Source organism: Mixophyes fleayi, chromosome 9 (genome assembly GCF_038048845.1).
Source record: "Mixophyes fleayi isolate aMixFle1 chromosome 9, aMixFle1.hap1, whole genome shotgun sequence".
Lineage (NCBI taxonomy): Eukaryota > Metazoa > Chordata > Amphibia > Anura > Limnodynastidae > Mixophyes > Mixophyes fleayi.
In genome coordinates, this window is record NC_134410.1 from 28,201,593 (window position 1) to 28,227,109 (window position 25,517).

General features: G+C 39.4%; 2 protein-coding genes across 3 annotated transcripts; both read right to left on the reverse strand.

Moving 5' to 3' along the window:
• Positions 1–562: 562 nt before the first annotated feature.
• On the reverse strand, positions 563–17,803 carry CLASRP (CLK4 associating serine/arginine rich protein). 2 transcript variants are annotated; one of them, XM_075187148.1, is made up of 21 exons: positions 17,486–17,743; positions 16,223–16,350; positions 15,034–15,131; positions 14,832–14,933; positions 14,214–14,293; positions 12,270–12,354; positions 11,416–11,558; positions 9,208–9,304; positions 8,745–8,823; positions 8,461–8,534; positions 7,901–7,942; positions 7,607–7,813; positions 5,288–5,551; positions 5,020–5,178; positions 4,463–4,502; positions 3,857–3,917; positions 2,705–2,763; positions 2,517–2,563; positions 2,334–2,413; positions 1,992–2,016; positions 563–1,398 (listed from the first exon to the last, which is right to left on the reverse strand). In XM_075187148.1, the coding sequence occupies exons 1-21, from the start codon at positions 17,487–17,489 to the stop codon at positions 1,356–1,358; spliced, it is 1,917 nt and encodes a 638-aa protein (XP_075043249.1). In that variant the 5' UTR covers positions 17,490–17,743; the 3' UTR covers positions 563–1,355. The 2 variants fall into 2 exon arrangements, 1 of the variants encoding a protein (XP_075043249.1); XR_012679248.1 differs by lacking the exons at positions 563–1,398; positions 1,992–2,016 and having other exon boundaries at positions 2,339–2,413; positions 4,459–4,502; positions 17,486–17,803.
• A 2,662-nt stretch (positions 17,804–20,465) lies between these two features.
• Positions 20,466–25,513, reverse strand: TRAPPC6A (trafficking protein particle complex subunit 6A). The gene is made up of 6 exons (XM_075187151.1): positions 25,075–25,513; positions 24,413–24,480; positions 23,881–23,998; positions 22,415–22,498; positions 22,229–22,322; positions 20,466–21,144 (listed from the first exon to the last, which is right to left on the reverse strand). The coding sequence occupies exons 1-6, from the start codon at positions 25,153–25,155 to the stop codon at positions 21,113–21,115; spliced, it is 477 nt and encodes a 158-aa protein (XP_075043252.1). The 5' UTR covers positions 25,156–25,513; the 3' UTR covers positions 20,466–21,112.
• Positions 25,514–25,517: the final 4 nt, after the last annotated feature.

The following is a 25,517-nucleotide window of genomic DNA, read 5'->3' on the forward strand; positions in this document are numbered from 1 at the left end:
TATTGACAGCTTTTAAGATTCTTAAAGTGCCCACACACCTGGATCCTCTACACCAGTGTTTGCTAACCTGTGACACTCCAGGTGAAACTGCAAATCCCAGCATGCTTTGCCAATATATAGCAGCTTATTGCTGGAAGGGTATGCTGGGACTTGTAGTTTCACAACACCTGGAGTGTCACAGGTTAACCAACACTGCTCTACACTATACTTCAATGTACCTGGTGTCCCCCAATGGACTAAGAGAAATAGATTGAATGCAAGTTTGAAGACTAATCAGAAGACACAGCCACCGTCACTGCAGCTATTGACTGGTCCTCTTGCTCACAGCGCCCTCTGCAGCATGACATAGCCCCAGTTGTCAGTCAGAGGCTGCAAGACTAATTATGGAGCCCCAGGAAGTATGGCTGCATGAAGAAGCCTCCAAGACCCCAATGATGGGCATATTCGTTATAGCTGGTAAAACAGCATGACTACATCTCAGACACCATGTGCGACTCAAAGAGCAGGACCAGGATGGCATAATCAGATACAAGTGTAGCACAAAAAAACCCAAAAAGACCTCTTGCATTAGAAAACAAAGTCAAAATTTATTTACATGTACAGTACAATAAGGAACATTAAGTGGCAACCATGTCAATATTTTATAATGTACAACTCATTCTCTGTGGCTTTCCAGATAAGAGTAATAAGTGAATCTAAATCATTAAACGTCTCAAGAAAAACGCACAAAATCATTTTCAGCCATTACATCACCGCATCTTACTTAGTTACTTGAACGGTTATTTGTCATTTTAGCCTGGTATAACAATTAACAGACTCATACTCTAGCAGAATCATGAATTAACCCAAATCAAACCCATAAGGGAGGGGATGGGGGGGATAAAGATGTGTACATTTGTACACACAGACACTTGCCATCTGCTGAGAAGTGTGCAAGTGTACACGAGAGCAGCCATAGTTATGGCACTGAAAAAAAAAAAAATTTAGACCAACCATTGTAACTTTACAGGAAGACTAAACTGGACCCAAGACCCACATTGTGCGCGTTTAAAATGGTAATCGAAATGAGGATTCCATCCAACATTCTAAATATGTCCCATCTCGTCTCTCTGTGGACGACGAGAACACTTTAGCTAGTGCACAGTGGGGACTGCCAAACCGACCTCAGATTCCTAGTGAAAGGATAGGTGGAAATGGTCAGCCCAAAAAATGGCTGCCTCCACTGTGTGCAGGTGACCGAAGCACTTTACAGAACATTCTCAGACACCATAACTTCTGTCCCACAGAACATAACGCTGGCTAGAGTCATTCTGATCATATAACACAGGAACAAAATCATTGAGGAACTTGGGAGGTTAATGCCGATGATGGGGACTCCTGGATCTTGAGCGTGACCTCCTGGTAAGGAAAACCATTGATTAAGTTCTTACAAAGCACAAACATTACTTGAAAATGTAGAGATGCCAGGTTCACCTTCTTTATTTAGATATGGTAAAAAGGAAATGTGCCACCAATTAAATCAGGGTTTCTGAACCTGTACTGTGAACTGCTTACCAAATACTCAAAAGTTTCAAGTACTTAAAAAGTGCTTTTTTTTTTATGCCAAATACTCTGTGTCTAAATGCATAACTTTATGCATTTAAATGTTACGTTTCATTCATTACTAATAACATTTAACAGATTAAATTATATGAATTATAGGGAGGTTCGATTAGAAGCTAGAATTTAAAGAAATAGAGCAATTTACAAGAGAGGCTGTAATATTGCAACAAAATGATGACTTGACTTTATCAGGGTTAGAAAGTGGGTCTGCATAAACACACAGGTAAACCACTGGAACTCTGTATATAACCTCAATCTCACGTGTACGCAGATTCTATGTCATTGTAGCAGATTAGTCATACTTTACAAATAGGATAAAAAATAATCCAAAAACGTATTCAAAATGACGTTCTCCACTACTCCACCCTCACTCGGTCTGTCTAGCTTACCTCTTGGAAGAGCTGTACTCCCGACCTGCATGGAGAAAACACAATTATTTTATTTTCATAAAACCTAAAAACATTTTGACTTTGGTAAAAATATACATAGAAGACACTGAAATCAAATCAATTACAGTTGTAATTATGTGGTGTACATTATGCATAAATTGTGTTCAATATTCACACACACACACACACACAGACCTTAATTAGGAAACAAACTGAACAACGGTTTCAACATTGTATGAACGGAAAAAAAAACATGGAACTAAATGTCAAAGGGCTTTAGTCACTTCGTGACATTAATATTCCAGGACCAGCGTGACCCTTCCTAAAACAGCCCAAACTCACTGTGTCTCGGTGAAGGTGATCGGCTTCTGGTGTAGTGTCTCTCCCACTCATCACGCTCTCTCTCACGGCGCTCCCGCTCTCTGGAGACAATATATTGGATTTTTAAACAAACTTCTACTACACTAAGACTACGCAGGTTTCCCTATAAACTGGTTCCATAGAAGGTCAGTGGATTACACTCACTTCATGCGGATCTTCCTCGCCATGGCTCTCAGCTCATCTTCACGCTCCTGGGGAATTAATAAACAGGAGGGGGGGGGGGGGGGGCAGATTAGGTTTCATATAGCTTAAAACCGAGCTTTAAAACCATAATATTAAAGATGGTCAACTATTTGTTTGTTGGAAAGAAATTTGGCAATGCTGGGATATACCTGGCGTTCATGCTCCTGCTGGATGATTTTCTCTTGAGCAGCCTTCTTATCCGCCTTGTCTGCAAACCAAGCAAAAACCGCCATTAATACGATCAAGACACTGCAACATCTGAATCCCACAATCCTTCAGTGTTTTCAAAGACACAACTGTTACAAATCAGCATTTTCCTCACATCCCTACAAATAAAGCCAAACAGATAACACCTTACTTCCCACAAAAGAAACCTGATTAACTGTAGATCTGTAAGTGGGAGCCGAGAGCTTCAGTTAAACTTATATGTCTTAAAACAGGCTTGGCTAACCTGTGACACTCCAGGTGTTGTGAAACTACAAGTCCCAGCATACCCTTCCAGCAATAAGCTGCTATATATTGGCAAAGCATGCTGGGATTTGTAGTTTCACAAACATCTGGAGTGTCACAGGTTAGCCAACACTGTCTTAAAAGATCAACAGACAGAACTGAATGTCCATTTAGCCCCTGGGGCCCATACAGCAATTTTCCTTGACAAGAAAACCAACATAACAAATAGATTGCAGCATCATACAGATTAAAAAACAAAACCTATGGAGCCATGAAAGATTTTCTGCAAAATACATTGCTGCAAATGAGTTTGGTTTGTGGTGAAAATCCTATGCATAATGCACTTTCACAGAAAAACTGTAGTATGAAGCAGCTTCAATAAAGTGTCCCGACTAGCCAGAGCTGAAATTCAAGAAAATGTAAGAGCTAGAAAGGTCAAAAAGCTCAAACTGTGAAGCACAGCATATCTTCATAAAACTTGTTGTGATAGGTAGATTTAAAGTGCATACAGAGAATTGACAAATCTTGCCCTACACTACCTTTCCATGAGAACATAAAGTTCTGCACTTTCAAGCAGATTTTTTAAAAAGATCACATCGAAAAAGTGATGGGAAGTATACCATCATTGACTTGGTAAATATTTCATGCAGATTATTTAGCTTAGTAATGTGTGTGTTAAATATACACTCTATACACAGTGCCACCATGCAAGACAATTGTCCAAAACAGAACAGAGCAAATTTATAATATAACGATTATGAGCGACCATACAACAGACCAGTACAATATTTCCACAGTGCAGTTTTATTATCTACTAGTAATGTTATGTTGCATTTTTGTAAAATACTTACACTGCTTGTTTAAGGCTTTCTGCATGCGGAGTTTCAGTTTCTCTTGGGGAGTTAATTTCATCTAGAAATAATAAAGACATTAAAGGCATTAGCAGACAAGGCAAAGCAATAATACCAGGAAGGGTGTAGACATGAGGTACAAATGAGAATATCTGCATGGGAAATAAAACTTGTTAACAACAAAGAAAACTTTGTAATACAAGAATTTAAAATAGAGACTGGAAGGGGGAATTGTTAACGAAAACTTCTGCAAACATCTACTGTACGTGCTATTAAGACTATACCACACCTACACAAATTTTCAATATACATTTTGTCTTTAATGAAGACTATTATGATCCAATGTCTTATAAAATGCACATATATATTTATATTTCACTTCAGAAACAACTACTGCTCATTAAATCAATTCACTGAAAAATGTTGCAAAGTGTTCGCGCCCTTCTGAATGTATTTGCAGCTGTGTCCGGTTTATAGCGGATTGCCTACAATAAGCATGCTGCGCTTCATAGAGGTGGATGTGCGCTACGGTCTAACACACGCCCTGCTCGCTAACCACACACCGCATCCCGCGTGAATCAACAAGGCGGTAAAATTCTTACTGACTTTGGCTGATCCACTTTCTCTGCAAACAGCAAGTTCAGGCCTAGGGGAGAGAGACAGAAATGAAGACATCCCCTTGCATTGATTTGAATACGAACTACAGTAATTGTCACTAAACATTTCACGGCTAACGACTCTGCTCAATAATCATCTTTAATACCAAGACCCAATAATTCTTTATGCAAATTTCCCTCTTCAGCTCTCCACTGTTCCTCTCATTACGTTATACGCAACCCGCTGTACTTTCTCAAACTGCATAGAGCAGCTTCAACCATCAATATAATGCAAAAAAATTAATTGGGGACATACTGCACCAATTAATCTATGCAGTTTGAGAAAGTGTCTCCTAGCATTAGTGAACCCCACATGATCATGCGTCTCTCAGAAAACCCCTCTTCTATTCTTCTTACTAAAAAAAAAAAAAACCCACGTAACTGGAAATCTATATCTATATATAAATGAATAAAAAGCTAATGAAAACTAACAAAACCATTCCTATGAACAGTGCTGCCCAAGACATGTGCCATATTGGCATATGTGGCAGATACAGTCCTGTTCACCTTTTCAATCGATCTCCCAATGCTGGGGATACTGTCCTTCCTGAACCTCTTTCTCGATTTGGGGAAGGACTCCTGGAAAGACTGCTTTGGCTACTGCCTTGTGCTCGCCCACTGCTCCTTCCACCACGACCGTATCGGTCAGGTGACCGTGAGCGACTTCTAAAGGAAAATAAAAAAAAAATAAAAATAAAGGGGGGGCATTTATCTATTTAGTTATAGTCACTCAGGGCAACAGCCAGATCCTTCCTGCGTCTTATCAGCAACTCACCGAGACCGACGTCTTCCTCCATAATATCTATCGTGGTCTGAGGACCTCGACCTGGAGGAATATTTTCTGTTGTCTCTTGTCCCTCCTCCACCAGAGTAACGTCTTACAGGGCTGCGAGAATACCTCCGGGATCGAGAACGAGAGCCAGATCTACGCCTGTAGCTATCTCGCCTGGATCTTGAACTGGATCTAGACCTGGAGGATGTTCTGGAGCTCGACGAGGTAGAGGAAGATGAAGTGGAAGATGAAGAGGAAGACCTTCTTCTAAAGATTGAAGGTAGAAACAAAACAGGAAATAATGTGTCAAATTACAGGCCAGACAAGCATACTATAATACTTGTACTCAGTCTCAAGTCAGTATAGACAGCCATGTTACAATTATTTAACTTTCATTTATTAAAAGTGTTTATATACATTGGCAACCCCCTGATTAGCATCAATAAAATATCAATGTAATTAAACACTATGTCTGGGTCAGCAAATATTAGCAAATAACCGTGCAGGACTGACATGGGGAGAGAAGGTCCCAAAAGCAAATTTTTAGAGATTATAAACCAAAGATCAAGATGGTTTGTAATTAAACTATTTCCCATTAAAAATGGACTCTACATATATAAAGATTTTCTTTTAACTCCACCATAAAGATTTTCTTTTAACTCCAGCGCGTTTTCTAATTTTGTTAAATAACACACAACGCTTTGAACACCATAAATGCACATACAGTCCACAAAGTGCCACATACATCTCAATCCCCTAACATAACACCAGCCCGTCACTTTCCTCTTCTCAGCTAATTAAGGTCGCTATGTTCAGCTTGAGTATCTGCAGTCCAGGCAGCGTGCCCGGGCATCAATTCTGTTTCCTATATGTAAAGATTGACCTGCACTGCTTCCTGCAACTGATCTAAGCTCCGTGTAACACCAATATATCTCCTGGAAATATCTGTATAAAGGGGCAGTTTGGATGCCACCACTTCAGTATATATAGGAAAAAGTTCTGTATTAATAACCATAATCTACAATATTTATAATTTATTTATATAGCGCAACTAATTCCGCAGCGCTGTACAGAGAACTCACTCACATCAGTCCCTGCCCCATTGGAGCTTACAGTCTAAATACCCTAACACACACAGGTCAATTTGTTAGCAGCCATTTAACCTACCAATATGTTTTTGGAGTGTGGGAGGAAACCGGAGCACTCAGAGAAAACCCACGCAAACACGGGGAGAACATACAAACTCCACACAGATAAGGCCATGGTTGTGAATTGAACTCATGACCCCAGTGCTGTAAGGCAGAAGTGCTAACCACTAAGCCACCATGCTGCCCCAAGTAGGGTGTGCAATAGTCCTTAATACCCCTCAGAGAGCAAGGACCTGTATACAAGCCCTTCACCTGCAGCTTTTACATGGTCACTAATATCCTTATTTTCAGTAAGAGGTATATTATGTCATATTAAACACACAGAGCAGCTCAAGTTTTCCTCCTTTGTTTATATAAGATAATAGAGGAACCCTTGACATATTAGATCCCTATTACACTCCATGCTGTCTGTTCCTTGTGTCTGCACACAAGCTTGGTGTGCAAAGGCTGTCCCTAAGCAACAGTAAGTAAGCCAACACATCCACGTGCTGAGGTGTGCAGCTACGCACAATACGGAAGAGAAAGGATCTCTAGAACAATGAAAAATTAAGCACATAAGCTTATACCTAGAAAAACAACCATATTTCTAATTGAAATCAATTGCAAAACTTCTATAAATATAATGAAATAAAATAACACCCGATACATCATTTTTAGGTTACAGACAAATAGACTAATTTGGCAGATTGGGGTCTATTTTTGGTAACCAACCCACAAGAGATTAAGGGGTATATTATTAAACTGAGCTTTAAAGAATGGAGATGTTGCCTATAGCAACCAATCAGATTCTAGCTGTCATTTCGTAAAATGTACTAAATAGATAACTAGAATCTGATTGGTTGCTATAGCCAACATCTCCACTCTTTCAAACCCGCAGTTTAGTAAATATACCCCCCAAGACTGTCCTAATTCTGTTTCAAAAGGCCAAATTAAAATTAATAAAAGCTGGAATTATATACAGCCATATTTTAAATTGTACTCTGAAAAGCACTTAATAGAGATTGTGTGGATGATTGAAACAGCAGGGCCATATACGAAATGTATTACTGCCCCATTCCAATTACCGGTTGGGGAGTTCCGGCCCTTCTAATGCAGAAGACTCTGGGCCTCCCGCCCTCCCCTGTAAAGGTCGACCCACACGACATACGGCTGGGGAGAATCGAAATTTACCGACCGGGAGGCCTCTTTACGACCTGATGAAGTCCCAGGGGCCTGTGTATGTTGGGCCCGTTTGTTGCCACTGCCTGCGGGAGCCTGGGCTGCAGGACCAGAAGCGGACTCCTCATCACTGCCCCCAAAGCTGGTTATAAAAGTGATAGCCTCCTCTCGCCCTGGGCTTGGAGTTCGGGAACATGAAACAGAAGAAGAGTCTGACTGGGACCTGTAGAAAACAACAGCAGTAGCTTAGCGCCCACCTATGTCACAATAGCAGCTATGTGTAACCAACTTTATAGCTAATCCTACTTACCGCCTATAAGGATCGTATGTTGGACTGTCTCGTCTGGCGTAACTGTGCCAAAGCAAAGCATAAAAGAATGTAATTAACACTTCAGTATTCAGACGCTAAAATACTGATATCTATAATATAAATGTCTAGTGGCGTGTGTTAGTCTGTCTGTGTGTGGAAAAAATAAAACCAAGCTGCAGCGCCACCTGCTGGGCGGAGTTATACACTGACCTACTAAATTCTTAGTGTGTGTGGAAAAAAAAAATTCAGAAAGGGCTGAAATTTGGTATACTAAGATGTTTTTAATTTGTTAATTGTTAAAAGTGTTTATAAAGATTTTAAAAAAATATATATATATATTTCTTGAAGGAGAAGTGACAGTGGGGAGTGGTTGGTGGTTGTCGGGGGTGACAGTGGGGAGTGGTTGGTGGTTGAGGCCTGGGCTATGGCCCAAATGCATGACAAGAACCTTTTTAACACCTTAAGTAGCTTGATTTGACTAGAATGCATGAGTATCATGCACGGGTTAACTTGTTTAGAATAAATACTAAATAGAGTACCCTTAATTATTCAGTTTTTACCTGGGAGGGCTAATTTTTCTCCCTTTTAGCCGTTTCTCTCTGAACTCCCTCCTCTGGCGTCGGGATCGGCGACCCTAGAAGTACATACGAGGACACTTTTACCATTTGATGGTGGCGACAAGGCCAATCAAAATAAAGAAAGGGGTGTAAGGGCATGTGCTGGCAAGCATAGTAGGGACAAGCCCAACGTATATGGAATGAGGTGGGCAAGTTACTGGCTGAAGATATCGGGCCTGCGGCAATGAACCCTGCCACGTCCAGCTGCAGTTGGTGCAGATCCTTACAGAATACATGGCCTTCTCTTCTTCCAACGCTTTGGCGTGTTTTATTGCTTCAGATTCCTCCTTATCTTTACGCAGCATTCTACAAAACAAAAATACACATTTAGACATTTTTTTTTAACACACACAGTACAATGAACACTTCACTAACACATGAGAATTCTAGATGGGAGGGAAGCAAAATCCTATTTGTTTCTTTACCCATTACCAGTTAAAATGTGATAAATGTAATCGCTAACTGATGAGGAATATTCTGCAAACTTCCAAGATACCAAGTTCCCTTTCACTTCAGCCAACGACTTTTTGCAGTTGCTATCTGTCGGTTTGTGCATTGTCCCCAATGTAGAAACGATGTACAGTGAAAACACACACTGGCTTATCATTTACACTATGCACTTTGTATGTTCTACATATCTACCATAAGAGGAAAGGGTAATTTTTACAGCCCGGTTTGGGATCTATTCACCTGACAAAGTCACCTTCAGCCATCCCATAACTAGTCGCCTGCTTGTTCAGATCAGCAACCTGTTCTTCTGTGATCTCGTCCACATCAACCTCCACATCTAAAGAGGAAAAAGTAACACAGCCCACCGTAAAAATGCTACATCTACAGCTGGTGGACATCAACAATAAGGCACAGAGTTAAACCGTTGTATTATAAATAAAATATGTTCATCTAGCTGAGAAAGATTAAATGTGGTTCATCAGCTGTTAAACTTGGTCATGTTATAAACAGGTACTATATTGTTATGTACGCCAACAAAAATCAAGTCAACATGAGGAATCCATGTGCGAAAAAGAAGGTAACTGAGCTGGTGCCTATAATCTAGTACACATCAGGAAGTGCCACTACCTCTATATAAAAGCGGATCTTTGGCAGATCAGTCTGGAGAATTTAGGTTATTGTTAACACCACGCCAAAGAGAAAAGACAACTGCAATGATCTCAGAGACAACGGTTGCTCCTTATCAGTCTGGAAATGGTTAGAACATTTCTAAACCATTTGAAGACCATAATTCTACCGTGAGAAAGATTACTTGCACATGGAGAGCATAGAAGACAGTGGCCAGTGTTCCCAGGAGAGGGCGTTTCTGAAAATTCACCAGAGACCAGACCCCTTGATGCTCATAGAAATTGTAACGAGCCTAAAAGCAACACCTGGGGATCTATAGGCTGCTGTCAACATGGTACCGTATTTCCCCATGTATAGGACACTCCACTGTAAGACGCACCTATTTAAATCATGTGAAAAAATTAATAAAAACATTATCCTCAATTTTTTCACAGAGTATTTGTGCAGCTTATACAGAGGAGAGACAACGCTATAGTGAATTCTGACTTACCCTGTCAGATGATTCCACTGTCTGGTAAAGTCTTCTCTCTGTCTGATTCTGATGCTGGAAACCCGATTAAGGTCCTCTCTGCGATGTCCGGATGTCCTTTCAGGACCTTGACAAGGACATCCAGACATCGCAGAGAGGACCTTAAATCGGGTTTCCAGCATCAGAATCAGACAGAGAAGACTTTACCGGACAGAGGAGTCATCTGACAGGGTAAGTGCTACTACCCCTGTATAAGACGCACCCAGTTATTAGACCCAAAATTTTGGGGAAAAAAGGTGCGTCTTATACATGGGGAAATACGGTAAGGGTTAAAGTTTATGAATCTACCAGCAGGGGATAAAAAAAAAAAAAAAAAACAAACAAAAAAAAACTTGAATAAAAACAAAACAAAAGTGAAAAATACACTGCAGTACAGCATAAATTTAAAGAGACTTCTACAATGCAATACAATGCAAATTCAAGCAGAAAACAGGTGCTTCAAGTTATTGCTGCTAAAAGATGGTTCTACAAGCTTCTGTCCCTGGTGCTTATTTTGCTCACACATTGCTTCTTCATGTTGGCTTACTTTTAGGTTAAATTAAAAATAAAAATAAACAAAATGACTTTACAGGGACTAGATTGTCACTTATGTTCCAATAAGTAAAAATGCTTTGAAAGAGGGTGTATTTTTACTCGCACACAAATGTACCAGCATTTCCTGACAGCCAGCTAACATTTCACAGGATAGATATACCTCTATAGAGAGCTGCACTCTGCAGCCATTACATATGCAACAACTGTCCTTAGATCAACATCCTGTTCCCATGAGCCTCATCACAACAGGACATAGATATACAGTCCCATCATTCAGCAGGTTCTCAGTTTGGGATCAGGGCCGCTACTCAACACGAGTAGTCTGTCCCCAGATAGCGCAATCTCCACGCTTGGCGTTTGTGTGGAAACAGACGTTAGTGGGCACTTACTCCATAACACCCCACTGCTCCCTGTTTTTAAGCTTACCCACCACTGGGCTGGACTTCCACCATGAAGACTTCTGCACACAGGTGATTTCAGTTATAAAAACCATTTGAAGAAAAAATAAAACCTAAATATAATAAAAACGCCCTATCCCCTGCCCGCCATATTCATCGCACTGTTTGGTTTCAGACTCTCAAGGTTGCCAAATAGAGTATTTCTGGCGATTTCAACCTCGGTTTATGAAATCAATCTTCACAGACTACCCCTATTTCAAACTTATTTATGAAAACTGTGCATTAGTAGAATACTTTAGTGACCAGACTAAGAGGGTAAACACTTAATGGTATTTTGGCCCACGGCTGGAGGACGTGTACCTATATCTGGGATGACTTCATCTTCATCGGATTTACTCTCATCGTCAGAATCTTCATCCTCCCCTTTCTCAGGGGATCCTCCCAGATCAGCCACTGTGCTGTCCTCATAAGTGTAACCAATAGATGCCTTCTTCTCCGACAGCCTGGACACAAGTGGACAAGGAAAACATCATCATGTTTAGGTGTGAAAACAGGGAGAAAATGGACTGGAGTCTAAATGGAACATAAGTAGCAGGATATTAAGAGGATAAACGTGTCAAGGTGATAATGGGTGTGTGAACCACCAAATATTGGTGATCCAATATGAGGGTTCTAGACGGGGATGGTAACTTTTTGTAAACATGTTACTTGGCTTCAGGTTTTTTTTTGTTTTGTTTTTTTTAAAGGAGTAGAAAAACCAAACTATTTCTTAATTTTATACCCTTCCAACCCAGATATTTAAGGCAAGTCATTAGAGTGTCAATGTCTGTGTGTATCTTGACTCCAAATGGAGCGATGTCCAGGTGGTCAGGGCCAGGTTAATCACCCTGGGACCCGGGAAATTGATGGAAAGAGTGAACTCATAAGAGGACAATCTATGGGTGTGACTGTAAAGGAGAACAGTTCTTCCAGCCACAAAGGTTGGCATCCATCATGACAAACTGACAGAGAAAAGGTCTCTACCAACTGAAGGGACAGAGACAGATCCCACCCCCTGGAAACTGGTGCCCCCCACAGCTATGCCCATCTACTACAGAGGTACCATCTCGGGGCTGCAGTAATAAGCGTCCACCTGATCCCCCCCCCCAAAAAAAAAAAAAACCTATTAGAGGAATTCTTTTTTCCACTGCCCTGAACCAACAGACCAGACTTACTTTTTCTTCTCATCTTCTCCTGGTCTTTGTAAACCACCATAAAGTTCATCAATGTAGATCTGGTATAGACACTGCTCTTCAGAAACTAGAGGGAAGAGTGTAGAATAACAATATAATACACAGAGGATGCCAGTTTATGTATAAACACCTGTAATTAATATTTGTATAAATAGAGCTCTGATGGCATCACTTTAATGATCATTATAACAAATAATAATGAATCCCTAAGGTAAATTACTAGTTACCTTACACTTCCATACCCTGCAGCCTTGTGCTTTATATGGTCACACAAATATTGTGGCTATAAGTAGTATTTACCCTTTGACATTTTTAATTATTTTTTTACATCATGAAATCAGAGGGGATTTATTTAGTAATTCTTACTACTGATAAACTCAAAAAAACAAAAACTTTAGTTGCATGTGATTTTCTTTGATGTTGTTCATAATAAAAATAAACAATAAAACACAGACAACCGTTTGCCTATATTTATACTCGGCCCCTCTGATAAAATATATCTAAATAAACCCTTGGCCAATCTGTCTTCAGAGGCCACAAAATCAATTGGGAGTCTACCTGTGCACTTTAAAATTGTTTCAATGGATTTAAAGATTAAAACAACCTTCTGTGAGAGCTCGTTAATGCAATTTAAAACAAACACTTCATCACAAAGATCAAGGAACATTTGAAGTAAATTTGAAATATTATATTCTTCCCCAGATCGGTGCTTTTCAAAGATATTTGAAAAGAGAACATGTCACAACTGTTAATTTGTCTAGAACAGGTTGTCCTCCAAAGCGGAGGATCTGTACGATAAGGGCACTTGTTAATTCAGCCAACTAGTGGCATTTCTAGAGTTATAGTATTCCATGGCAGAGATGGGACAAATGGTCACAAATCTGGGCTTTATGAAAGGGTGGCAAAAACAAGTCTCCCCTACACTTTGCCAGAAAGTATGTGGAAGACCCTCATATCAAATGAATTCTATGGTCTGATGACAGCAAAAAGGGAACACTGCATCATCCCAAGAATACTATCCGTGAAGCACGGTGGCAGGAGCATAATGATATGGTATATAAGGACTGAAAAATGGTCATGATGCCATGATGTAATGTATAGGGAAGACAGAGCACTGAAAGAGAATAGCTCCGACAGATCAAGTGCACCCAAATGTTATTCATCAATAGAAATAAGAATTGCACTTAAAGCTATGGACAATATAGGCATATAGTTGGTAAACCTTTGGTATTCTCCTCTAAGACTTTTGCAGCTGAATAAAATTGACACACTTGATCTATTGGATCGTTTCCTCTTTAAGCGCTCTGCCTTCCACATACGATATTGTGAGTTCACTGTGGCAGAGAATCAACCCCATGGTGGCTATGAGAGAGCACCCTTTCCTTCTATACTGAATTACCTTCATTCTATGATGAAAGACAATAAAAAGGTGAAAATGCTAACGGCGATGCATGTTTTTATTTCCAATTCATTCATCTATGCTCACTTATTAATATCCATGACCTGATGGTGCCACCCTACTAATATATCCATTGATTATTGGTGCAGCCCCATCAAAAGTAAGCAAGCAACATACACTCTAAACAAGTCGGGTACTGAGAGAACAATGGTTACTCAGAAAATCATTCAAAATCTGCACACATCTCTTTTACAGTGAATGCAACACAACCAATTCACTAAGTTAAGTCAACACAAACTGAACAATTCTCTCAAACACGTCAGACACAAAAGTAAAGTACTACCATTTTCTCAAAACTCTCTGATCTACACTCAGTCGAGATCAAGAGCGATTATGACCTCTCCCAGCCAAAGGCCTAAAGTGAAATGACTCAATTTGCAACCTTTTCCTTATTTATTTTGACAGGTGATGGGTAAACCTTCATTAATTGTTACAGGACGCTTTAAAAACTCCGGTAAAAGGCTTACTTCCAGCAAAGTCGTTCTGAACCAGCCCACGATAACGCTCATAGTTACACTTTCGATCATCGGATTCTTGTTCAGATGATCTGGTGAAGAGAAAAAGAAACTTATGTTAATAGAACCTTTCAATATGCACTTAAAAATGTAGGTTTGCAATTTACAAGGTTTGTGAATTCCTGATGAAATAATAACTGCTCAGGACTTCCAAATGTGTGTTCAAAATCAGACGACAAACATTAAAGAGAACATATGGAACCCGAGGATTATAGTGTCCCGTTATCCCGGGATAAATTACAAATGGTGGAAGGATGTTTTGGTTAATGGAGACATCACAGCTAATCAATCCAAGCCATGAGGACCAAAAACTATTCTTAATTCGGGCATTAAATGTATAACTGAATAATGCAGTTGGTCCGCAGGTCTCCAACCTGCCAAAGGTACTAATTCATAATAACTATACATTCTACAGATAACAAGAGGGGACCAGTACTCCTCTGAAACATGGTAAGAGAACAGGCCAAACAGGGAACTGGTCTTACAAAAAAAAAATAAACAAAAAATGCTTTTATTACTTTTATTTACAAAAATTTTAAATACCACTTAGGCTATACAATAATTACTCACATAGTTGTAAGAAGGGGAGGTTTATATTCTGGAATATAATCAAGATGGGCACGGACATCAAAACGATCAATCATATTGTTAGGGTCCCCTTGCCATGGCATCCTAAAAAATAAATGGAATTGAATACGTAAGTGCTCAGGCAACATAATGGAATTGTATTTTGGCGGTATAAAAAGTAGCCCTTCACTGTCATAATGCTTACATGTTCACAGGGCTCTCTGCTGCTAGTGCCACAGCTGAATCTAGATGGATCTTACAGTATCGCCCGTGAACTTGAAGGAACTGAGCCGGATCTTTTTTCTGTGGGAGAAGAGATTTACATCATTTCAGGGTCACCTTTTACCTGCAGCAAGGAGTACTGCTACAGAGACAAAGGAAATCCCAAAGACAACTTAAAAAAACAAAAAGTGCAGGAATGAACCCAAAAAACTGAAGAGAAAACTATTAGAAGCTGGATCTTTTACATGAAAAATAAGAAGATGTGAAAAAGATCTCCAAGTTTGCTCATTCACTTGCAGTTACAAGAACTGAGTGTTCTTACAGTATGGAGAAATTGATCAAAGCGATTAATAGATCACAAGTTATGACGGTGCAACTATAGTGTCTACATGACAGTGTTTTGCCAAGTTTTCTGTCTGACCAGCTAGTGTCACCTGACCTCTCATACAGCCTACACCTGCAGTTCACGGTGTAGCCAACAAAAGATTTAATGCAAAAAATGGTGGCTAAAATTTAGAACCACTATAAGTGACTGTGCAGCATCAGAAAATGAAGGAAGAAAAAAAAATAATAGTGTAAAAAAAAAAAAAAATAAAAAAAAGAAAAAAAAAAAAAGGAATAATGTTTGGACAATTATATGCAGACGGAAAACAAAGACTTATTTTGGTCATTCTTGAAACAAATGATGAAAACATGCAGGTGTTTTTCTGTAGTATTTACCAATGATATGCGCATAATATATGGTTCTCTCAAGTTCCCTATGAATGCAACTGATTCCTGGCTACTTCCTGAGTGGCTCCTTACACTGGCCCTAAATAAAACTGAAGCCCATGAATGATCTGTTCACAAGCTATTACATCATTTGGAGTCCTGTCCATGTATGCAATCTGCAGGTGAATACTATCTGCCTGTGTGTGGTCATTAGACTGCATTACCAGGCCTGCCGTGCTGAGGCTCGGCCGAGCGCAGAACAGTCACTGTTCCAATTTGGCCACTGGCATGAGCGAGCAACTTCAAAAGCTAATCCTGGCACTTGTGTGGGCACCATAACGTCTATATAATTATGTCTCTACAACACCAACAGTATAAAGAGATTTCAGAACATTAGTTACACCTGCAATACAAAATTAGTTTAAAAGCACCACGATGAAAAAATTAACAATATCACCTACAATTTTCTCATAGTATTCCCGTCGGCGCTCAGCCCGCTTTTTGTAATCCACCATCATCCCCCGAAGCTTCCGCTCGTGTTTACGAGCTTCATGCCACATCCTAGAACCAGTCTTCATCCGACAACTAACTGAGAAGTGGGAAAGGTTTATAAACCAAAAGAAAAAGAAAAAGATGGGGGGAAAAAATAAAACATATAAATATATGAATGTCAGTTGTTATATAAACATATAGTGCCCTCCAACATACTCTTCCCTATGTTAGTTCAGGAATGAACTTAAGCCACTGCCAAACTATCACTGCCACAATCCTATAAATGTCACATCATCACCATTTATTTATATAGTGCCACAAATTCCTCAGCACTGTACAGAGAATTCACTCACATCAGTTCCTGCCCCATTGGGGGCTTACTGTCTAAATTCCATAACAAACACTAGGGTCCACAAGGCTCAGTCCTAGGACCTCTGCTATTCTCTATCTACACCACTTCTTTTGGAAAACTAATAAGCTCCTTTGGATTTCAGTATCATCTCTATGCGGATGATACTCATATTTATCTATCCTCTCCTGATCTTTCACCATCCGTGTTGTCTCGTATTACCGACTGACTTTTCTGCCATTTCCTCTTGAATGTCTTCTCAACAACTCAAACGCAATCTTTCAAAAAAACTGAATTAATAATATTCCCACCCAAAAACAGAAGCTTCCTGTCTGACATTTCTATTTCTGTTGATAACATGACCATAAATCCCACCCCGCAAGCTCATTGCCTAGGTGTAATCCTTGACTCACAACTGTTGTTTATTCCCCACATCAACGCTATATCTAAATCATGTTACATACACCTAAAGAACATTTAGGGACAACGATTTACATTGCACAGCGCACAGTGATTTTGCATAGAATAATGTGCACAATACACAAACATCTGTTTGCACACCACCAGTAGAGTATTAGGCACGCAATCAGAGCCTCAAGCAGACAACCAACTGGCTCACTAGCTGTCATGGATCTACAAATCCCCACAAGCCCTGCTGGGACTTGTAGTCCCACAGCAGCTGAAAAGCCACATGTTGACTAAGCCAGAGAGTCTTAGAACATGATCACCAGCTTTCTTCTTTTATAAAACAGAAATGACACAACACCAGTACATTACACCTAGTGAGCCTGGTGAGTGGCTTTTTACCCCACACTGCACGTTTCCCGCCCCACAATGACATCATGGAATAGCACAGAAGGATAAACATGGCGGATGTACATACACATACGTCTGTTGGGGCTGCGCCGGTCAAGGAACAGAATTAGACCATCTAACAGCCACCCTGGAGAAGGACACGGCACAATCTGCTCTTACAGCTGTGCAGTAACTAGCGCGTCTGCCCGTTTCCGTACAGTCATTACGTACATCCACCTTTCTACAACAAGCCTCCGCCCTCCCAGCTGGGCTGCTTGTTGATTTGTCAAAAAAAGATCACGTGACTGCTACTTGGCGGTCCGTAAAATTCTCCACTACTAGAGGGAAAGCGTTACTGTATGATTAACTTTAAATCACGTCTGATCCGATGTGGCCATTTTTCCAGAGACCAACTTGATTTTAGACAACTTTTTATCCCCCCAGCTAATAACAGTGAATTACAGACAAAGCAATTCAACCTTGTTACTGTAGTGTTTAGAAAGCTATGCTCGGAATACGGGAATTATTAAGGCATCTTTCCAACTTTGTTGAAGCTAAGAAGCCTAAGTTGATAACATCAACAAAATTCAATGTGGTTGAAGAATCAAAATGGAAAAAAAACAATTTGGAAAACTAGAATAAAACTAGTAATGGATTTGCACACAAAATTTATTCTAATGAGGTAACAAGATGCAAAATATGTAGAGTATGACGTGTACAATAAGTGAAGGCTCAGAGCAGTCATATCATTTCACCCCTCCATATCCAACCTCTTGCAACCTTAACATTTCATTTCTCCATCCCGTCCAACCCTCCACTAGTGAAAGCATTTTATCCCTCTCTCCCCATTCTTCTCCAGACACAGCATGTCATCAATACACATCCTCCTTTCATCCCTTCCTCCTCCAACCAGTGCCGTAGCTAGACATTTTGGTGCCCTGGACGAGACAGGGCACCGGCGCCCCAATCTAAGTGGGAGTGGCATTTAACAAGTGGGTGTGGCCAACCTAATGTGTGGGTGTGGCTAGCACTTTACTGAAATAATTCTTTATATATATATATATATATATATATATAAACATTGCGGCAGATGTAGTTTTATTATGAATTTACTTCATATAATCAAAATGAGAGAGAGAGAAAGAGATTTTAACATTAACTTACAAGAGTTTGTTGATTCTGCCCTTAAGTTCCGCAGTGTGCGTTCCACTGACAGGAAGTTCGGCATTTGGAATGCAAATTTGGAACTTGCGTTCCAAATACCGAACTTCCTATCAGTGGAACGCACATGCGTTCCACTGCGGAATTTAAGGGCAGAAGCAACAAACTGTTGTAAGTTAATATCTCTCTCTTCAGCCCTTCAGTGGCTGAGGGTATGGAGGCAGGTAGTGGGCGGCTGCTGCGCCCCCTTGGCCTTGCGCCCTGGGCGACGGCACCACCCTGGTTACGGCCCTGCCTCCAACCATAGAATTTCATCCCTCCATCCAACCCTACGCCAGTTATATTTTATCCTTCCAGCTCATCCTGCTCCAGTCATATCATGGCTCTCTAGTAAAATTATAGGATATTCCCTTATAAGCACTTCCTACCTATTGCTGCCACAATATACGAGCACCACTTCACTCTTAAATCAACATAATATGCACCAGAGATATTATCCCTCTCTCCCTATTTGTCTTCAGCCATAGCATGCCATCATCCGCTTCCACCCAGAGCATTTCATCCCTCCATATCAGGCCTATCCAACCTGTGGCTCTCCAGGTGGTGTGAAACTACAATTCCCAGCATGCCATGCCAACTATCGGCTGGCTATCTACTGGCAAAGCATTCTGGGGCTTGTAGTTTCAGAACACGCTGAGAGACACAGGTTGGCCAGAACTGCTCTATATCATACTCCTCTAACTATAGCATTTCCTCTTTATCACCTACTGACAAGTCCTTGCTCTGCTGATGCACCTTGCTTTTTACTTCATGTGCTGATCAACTCATCTTGAGTGCCAATAGCAAGATCTTCCGCAAGGGATGTTAAACAGTGGGTAGGGGGATTACGGTAATTACAAGTGTTTTCACTTCCAGCATAACATTTATCTACGCACATGGTACAAAGAAAAATGTAAATGTGAACTGATTTTCCACGTGCTGCCACCAAACCTTGCAGATTGTCACTTATTCTTCAGTCTACCTCATTATATTATCACCTATTTGCTGGCCAGCAGTAATCTTGCATCTCATTACTATTACTCTCACAATTTAATTGTATTGTATTGTAAATGTTATTCCAATGTGAGTACATACAGGTCACTACTACAATAGAGGAAAGCTCGAGTAGATGAGGATAAACAAAGCATATCGCAAGGTGTATCCATAAAGGCCAGGGGGTAAATGTATTTAGCATCGAATTCATCAAATCGACGATTGTGACAGCCATATTTAATACGACAATTTTATTAAAGTTTTGCCTTTAATAAAATTGCCGTTTTAAATATGGACGCCACAATCGACGAAAATCGTCAATTTGACGAATACATTTACCCCAATGTCCCTGAATTCCTCAAAAATGTGTAACCCATCATTCCAAGGGTAATAAAAAAATGCCAAGATTCACAATATGTTGGCTGACATTGCACGAGATGTTAACCTTAATTATTTCAAACGTTTTGCCGAAGCGGCAGTCATGAAAACTGCTCTATTTGTTGTGTTTGATGAGGAACTGGGGCTAAGGTAATGTTGATATGAAAGTGTGAGGGAAATATCAAACTGAGGCAGCGTTTTGTACCACCAATTGATGGAATTTCTCAGATTAGGGTCTCTTATCTCCAATAGATTCAGATACATAGAATTGATGACAAAAGTACATGCTATATTCTGTAGCAGGACAATATGGTCATTACTGAATCATGGGGAATAAATAACTAATAAACAATTGGGGTGTCAGACAGCAGATCCCCGCCATTAGACTTGTTAGTTCTTCAAGTCACTATGGTTTGTTTCCTATATATTAATAGTTGTGACCACGTGTTGACATGTGATCACCTCCATCTGTAGATTAATTTACCACCCGTGAGACGTATATTAAACTAAACTTTATTAACAAACAGAAAAACAAACTAATTCAGAAAGACTTTACAAAACAGTGCAGGCTCATAAAACTAACAGAAACTAAATCACAGTTTAATTATTGTACAGAGAAACAGTAGTACGTGATAAGGTTTGACTTCAGGAAAAAAAATAGTGCTGTACACAGGACATTGGGTGAAATCTTTAAAGCAACTCCATGATTTAAGTTACAGGTAAACACAACAAGTGGACAGGGTATGTACCGTTATAAAAACAACAACATGGAAATATGGATTTCTCTTCTGATCGCAGGTTCCTTTTCTAAACATTGAATAACTTGGCAGTGACTAAAAAGGCAAGAGGATGGCTTTATCGATCCCTCAGAATAATTAATCCACTGAATGGTGGTTGTGTATTAATAGTCATAACTATGGATTAATAAGATTGTAAATGGCCCTGTTTTACTTAATAAAAAGTGCATTGTTGAGATTTAACCCACAAATATATACTTTTTGGTAAGTGACGGTGAGAGACTACATCTTGTAACAGCATTTTGGAATATTTGAAACCCGTTGCATAGCTAATATTGCTGGTTTACATTTTGTTTTATGTTTAGAAAACATTATCCTGATGTATTAAAAGATTGATTGTTATTTCACTAAGTCTTGGAGATGATGATTTGGAATTTACCTATGGAGAAAAAAAAAAGAAAAGACACTAAGTTAGTGCTGTTTAATCAGTTAAGATTTCAGGTGAATGAGAAGAAATAAAGATCATAGACTTATATCTGCATTACCAATTTCTTTCTTACAAAACATCCAAAAGGCCATTTCCATTGACATCTACTCTTTATTCACGAAATCTGGTCCATCGTTCGAATCACCTCCCACTATGTCCTACTGTAACCTTTTTTTTTTTTTCTTAATAGGCGTCTTCAATGCTTACATTTCTCTACACCAATCTATTGTAAACTTTGTTTGGTTGCTGGACTTATCAAGGGACAAGGTAAATAGTCCATCCCATGTGACATTTATAAACCTACCGCCAAAAGTTAGGCGCCAACAGTTTACTTAGGTGTCCCCTATCTGCCTTGTGCAATTTCTCCAGCCTTCCATAAGTATGTTGGCAGTTACTTTAGGATTATCCAACACTGCAGATAATGTTTCCAACATATAAAGATTTTTAGTTATCCACGATTATTCCATCCTCTATCTTTGTAAACCAGTTTCTTAAAAGTTCTTTTAATATCATAATTTCTACATATTTATTTGCTACATTTTTTTTTTTTTTTGTTAGGTTATCCTATTTTGCATTTTTAATGATATTGTTGGATATTCATGAAAATTTGTGCAAACGAAAAAGGCTGTTGCCATTGTCATAATAATGTCACTAGTTCCTCTCCATGCCCATGTGGGTTTCTTCCAGGTCCTCTGGGTTCATCCAAAAAACATACAGGTAGGTTAACTGGATTCAAAGTAAATTGTCATTAGTGTGCGTGCAGATCTGCGCACTCTCTGGAAAGCACTACGTAATATGATGGGGTTTTACAAATTAACAACAATAAATGCATGTGCCTGTGGTAGGGAAAATAAATTGGAAGCTCCACTGATACAGGGACTGCTGTGAACTAATAAACATTCTCTGTACACTGTAGCATAATATGTTGGCAGTATATAAATATATTGATAATAGCAGGCTACATTTACGTAAATCACAGAGTTGCTACCTCCACTGTAGCAGGTTTATTTTGCAGAAACCCAATATTAGAACTTACATGTAGGCATTATTGGAACCTCAGCAGTGACTGTGCAATTGATTCCTAAATTTGAAAGTGCACCTTTGATGAGTCCACAGGTGTAGGCCAGAAACTGAAATATAATGGGGAAAGCAATAAGGTTATGACAAGTTATCAACATCAGAGTATATAGAATTGCTGACACCATACACTAATAAGATGTACCTTTGGTGCTTCCTCTAGATACTGTTTACTGCAGGACATCTGGGTCAGAAGCAGAAACCTGTTGTCTTGCAAGACATACGTACCCTATACAAAGCAACAGACATGCATAAAACTCTCAAAGACTCAGCTCTTTTAGAATGAAAGTGTCTAGAAGGTAAAAAAAAGCAGCGTCCACAAGAACAGTTTTTCAGTTATTTTTTTAGGTGTCTTTAGAGCTGCCACCTCCAAAAACACGTTCACAATGTGGGTAAATACATGGGGGGTTCCTTTGTAAGACCCAGCATGGCGGTATGTAAAAGAAAAACAAAGAAGAGGAAGAGCAGCATCTGCATGGTCAAACACTAAGGGGCATATTCAATTGTCGGCGGAAACGTCGAAAATCTCGCGGTCCGTGCATTATTACCGTTATCACGGTAATAGTGCGTGGAACAAACTTTACTACGGTAGTTTTCTCGCTGGATTTCAGCTCCCTCCCTGAGCCGCGAGCTGAAATCCAGCTAACTATTACCGTAATAACGGAGGTAGTTTTTACGCGGCGGGGATATTCAACAATTGAATATGCCCCTAGGAGAATGGTCCAATTTTGCGAGAAAAAAAAAAAAAAAATATATATATATATATTACATACATATACACATATACACACACAACAAATAGAACCAGAAAGCGCTCAAAGTGTACTGCCAGATACCAAATAATATAAAATTCTCAAATTTAGACTGCGTAGAATTAATAAATTAAACAGGGCTTATCCCTCTTCAGTCTGCTTGAGTGATATCACTTAAACTCCAATCCAATGTTGAAAGGAGAAGAAACAATAACAAGCCACACATGTGGAACAGTCTAAAAAAACGTTTATTACACCAATGGTTAAAAACCCTTACAATAAAATGAACCTTTTTTTTTTTAAGACTATTCCACATGTGTGACTTGTTATTGTATTACCTCAGGTTTATTCTATCCACGTTGGATTTGAATTTAAGTGATATCACTCAAGCAGACTGAAGAGGGATAAGCGAGAGTTTTATATAGATAAGCCCTTTTTAATTTATCAATTTTACGCAGTTTATATTTGAGTATTTTATATTACATGGTACCTGGCAATATTACACTATGAGCTTTCTCTGGCTCTATTTGTTTCTTTATCTGTAGATTTCTCCCTATTTCTGGTCGGGGTGATTAAACTGGAGTAGCTGCCATCAAACTTGTGGATACAATATTGTGGAGCGCATATTACAGAACTTTTGTTATATATCAAATTTTAAAATGCTTTTTGAAAATGAAAACATGATAACAAAGCAGCAGCTCTCATAAGAAGTAGGGACTGCATTTTAGTTTGCAAGCAATCCCTAATGTTATATTTCCAAAATTAAAGATCAGATTACATTTATTATGTAGAATGAAATCTTCTGCAGTAAGGAAGGGAAAAGCTAGCATATAATAAGCCCAAGAGGGATCTTATATACCTGGTGATTTGTTCTCAGATTATCAATCTGCTTCTTGAAGATGACTGTCCAAAAATCCTTACAAATAACCTTTACACTATCCAGGTCATCCTTGAAGGAAGGACTGTCCTTAGTAAGTCTAGAGGGGTAAGAAGACAAAAATTGTACAGGTGTCACAATCTGTATTGTGTAAATTGTAAATAGTTTTTTTGCACAAATAGTTTAGGAGGGACACTGGAAATACAAGTTTTTCAACTTTTACTTTGTTACTCAAAGTGTTCATGGGCCCAAATGTGTTCCCCCCCAGCATTACACTTTTGAAATATATTTGTGCCCTAGACTTTGTGTAGTAAGCACAGGAGTCTGTGGGGTTAATGTATGAATCTCCAAATTTGCAAGTTTGCCTTTACAAGCCATCACCGCTTTAAATTTTTACTGTAAAGTCGACGATTTCCGGCAACTTGCAGAAATCGGAGGTTCATACATATACCCCTGGGTCTCTATGCACATGCATGTCAAACGGAATGGATAGGACAGCAAGTTCCATACTTGCCTTTCAATAAGTCCTTGTCCCACTCGAAAACCCATTCCTTCTAAGATTCGGATGTGCCTCCCTTGATCCTAGAATGACAAACATTTTGATTTTGTTAGGGAAACTAATAAAAGTTTGCATAGAAAACATAAAAAATATATAGGTTTTAAAAATCAGCATTACCAACAACCTGGTTGCTAGACAAGACAGTAAAGTCTCTTTTGGTCAGAATCTAACATGTCATATGTGTAATTGTGCATATTACTTTGCTTATTATTCACTTGGCAAAACAAAAAAGAGGTGTTCTGCACATACCAAGTTTGCACAATGTACAATACTTGCTAAAGAATGGGGAAACTGACTAGATAGTCTTTTTTTCAGCAACAGTTGTTCCACTACACATACCTTGCTGTAATATATATCATAAAACAATTGTGTAACTTGTGGACAGTTTACCTATAGCTGCTCATTCTGATTTGCAATGGAATATTTTAGACAGTAAACATTCAGGGTTTCCTTTTATCCTATATCAAAAGCCATATCTGTATTATAACAGTACACATGATTACTAGAGAAGAAGGTAAGGGAGACAAAGTTGTTAGAGGAGTGTAATATATTAGTAGTTGTTTTTGTATAAATAATAAAGTAATGTGATTTATTCCAATTACAAAAAAGGCTCTTACCTCTTCACCCTGCCCAGCACTCTTATGTGCGTGAGAGATCATCTCCATATGCAACAGTGCAAATAAGGTCTCGTCAGCCATGCCTGGGTTATGGTGAGCTTCTTGCTGCTGTGTGAGTGGGACCAATCACTGTCTCATTAGATGTGTTCAATATTCTGTTTCTACCATATCACATCATTCTGCGCCCTGACCCATCTAATCACAGTGTAGTATAGAGCAGCATATGGCAGTACAGCTTCTCGTCTTGCCCTTCTCAGACAATTCTTCTAGTACCGTGCATTAGATATAGATAACAGCACACAGTAACAGGGTATTTTACGTAAACGGCGCTGTAAAAACCCAAAAATTGAAAAAAGTCGATTTTGTAAACACTTCACACTTCTGTCATGTCTTCCTGGTTATAACAGCCCCACTTCCGGCGCAGCGGTCACGTTACAGTTACG

What these genes read in the sequence shown, in the direction of transcription:
- CLASRP (XM_075187148.1), bottom strand. An exon ending in GGAGGAAGACGTCGGTCTCG is followed by an intron (nt 5,179 to 5,287) that starts GTGAGTTGCTGA and finishes ATTTTCCTTTAG; the next exon opens with AAGTCGCTCACGGTCACCTG. An exon ending in AGCAGGAGCATGAACGCCAG is followed by an intron (nt 2,564 to 2,704) that starts GTATATCCCAGC and finishes TTAATTCCCCAG; the next exon opens with GAGCGTGAAGATGAGCTGAG.
- TRAPPC6A (XM_075187151.1), bottom strand. Translation starts at nt 25,155, where the DNA reads ATGGCTGACGAGACCTTATTTGCACTGTTGCATATGGAGATGATCTCT. An exon ending in GTGCTGGGCAGGGTGAAGAG is followed by an intron (nt 24,481 to 25,074) that starts GTAAGAGCCTTT and finishes TTGTCATTCTAG; the next exon opens with GATCAAGGGAGGCACATCCG. An exon ending in ATCTAGAGGAAGCACCAAAG is followed by an intron (nt 22,323 to 22,414) that starts GTACATCTTATT and finishes ATTATATTTCAG; the next exon opens with TTTCTGGCCTACACCTGTGG.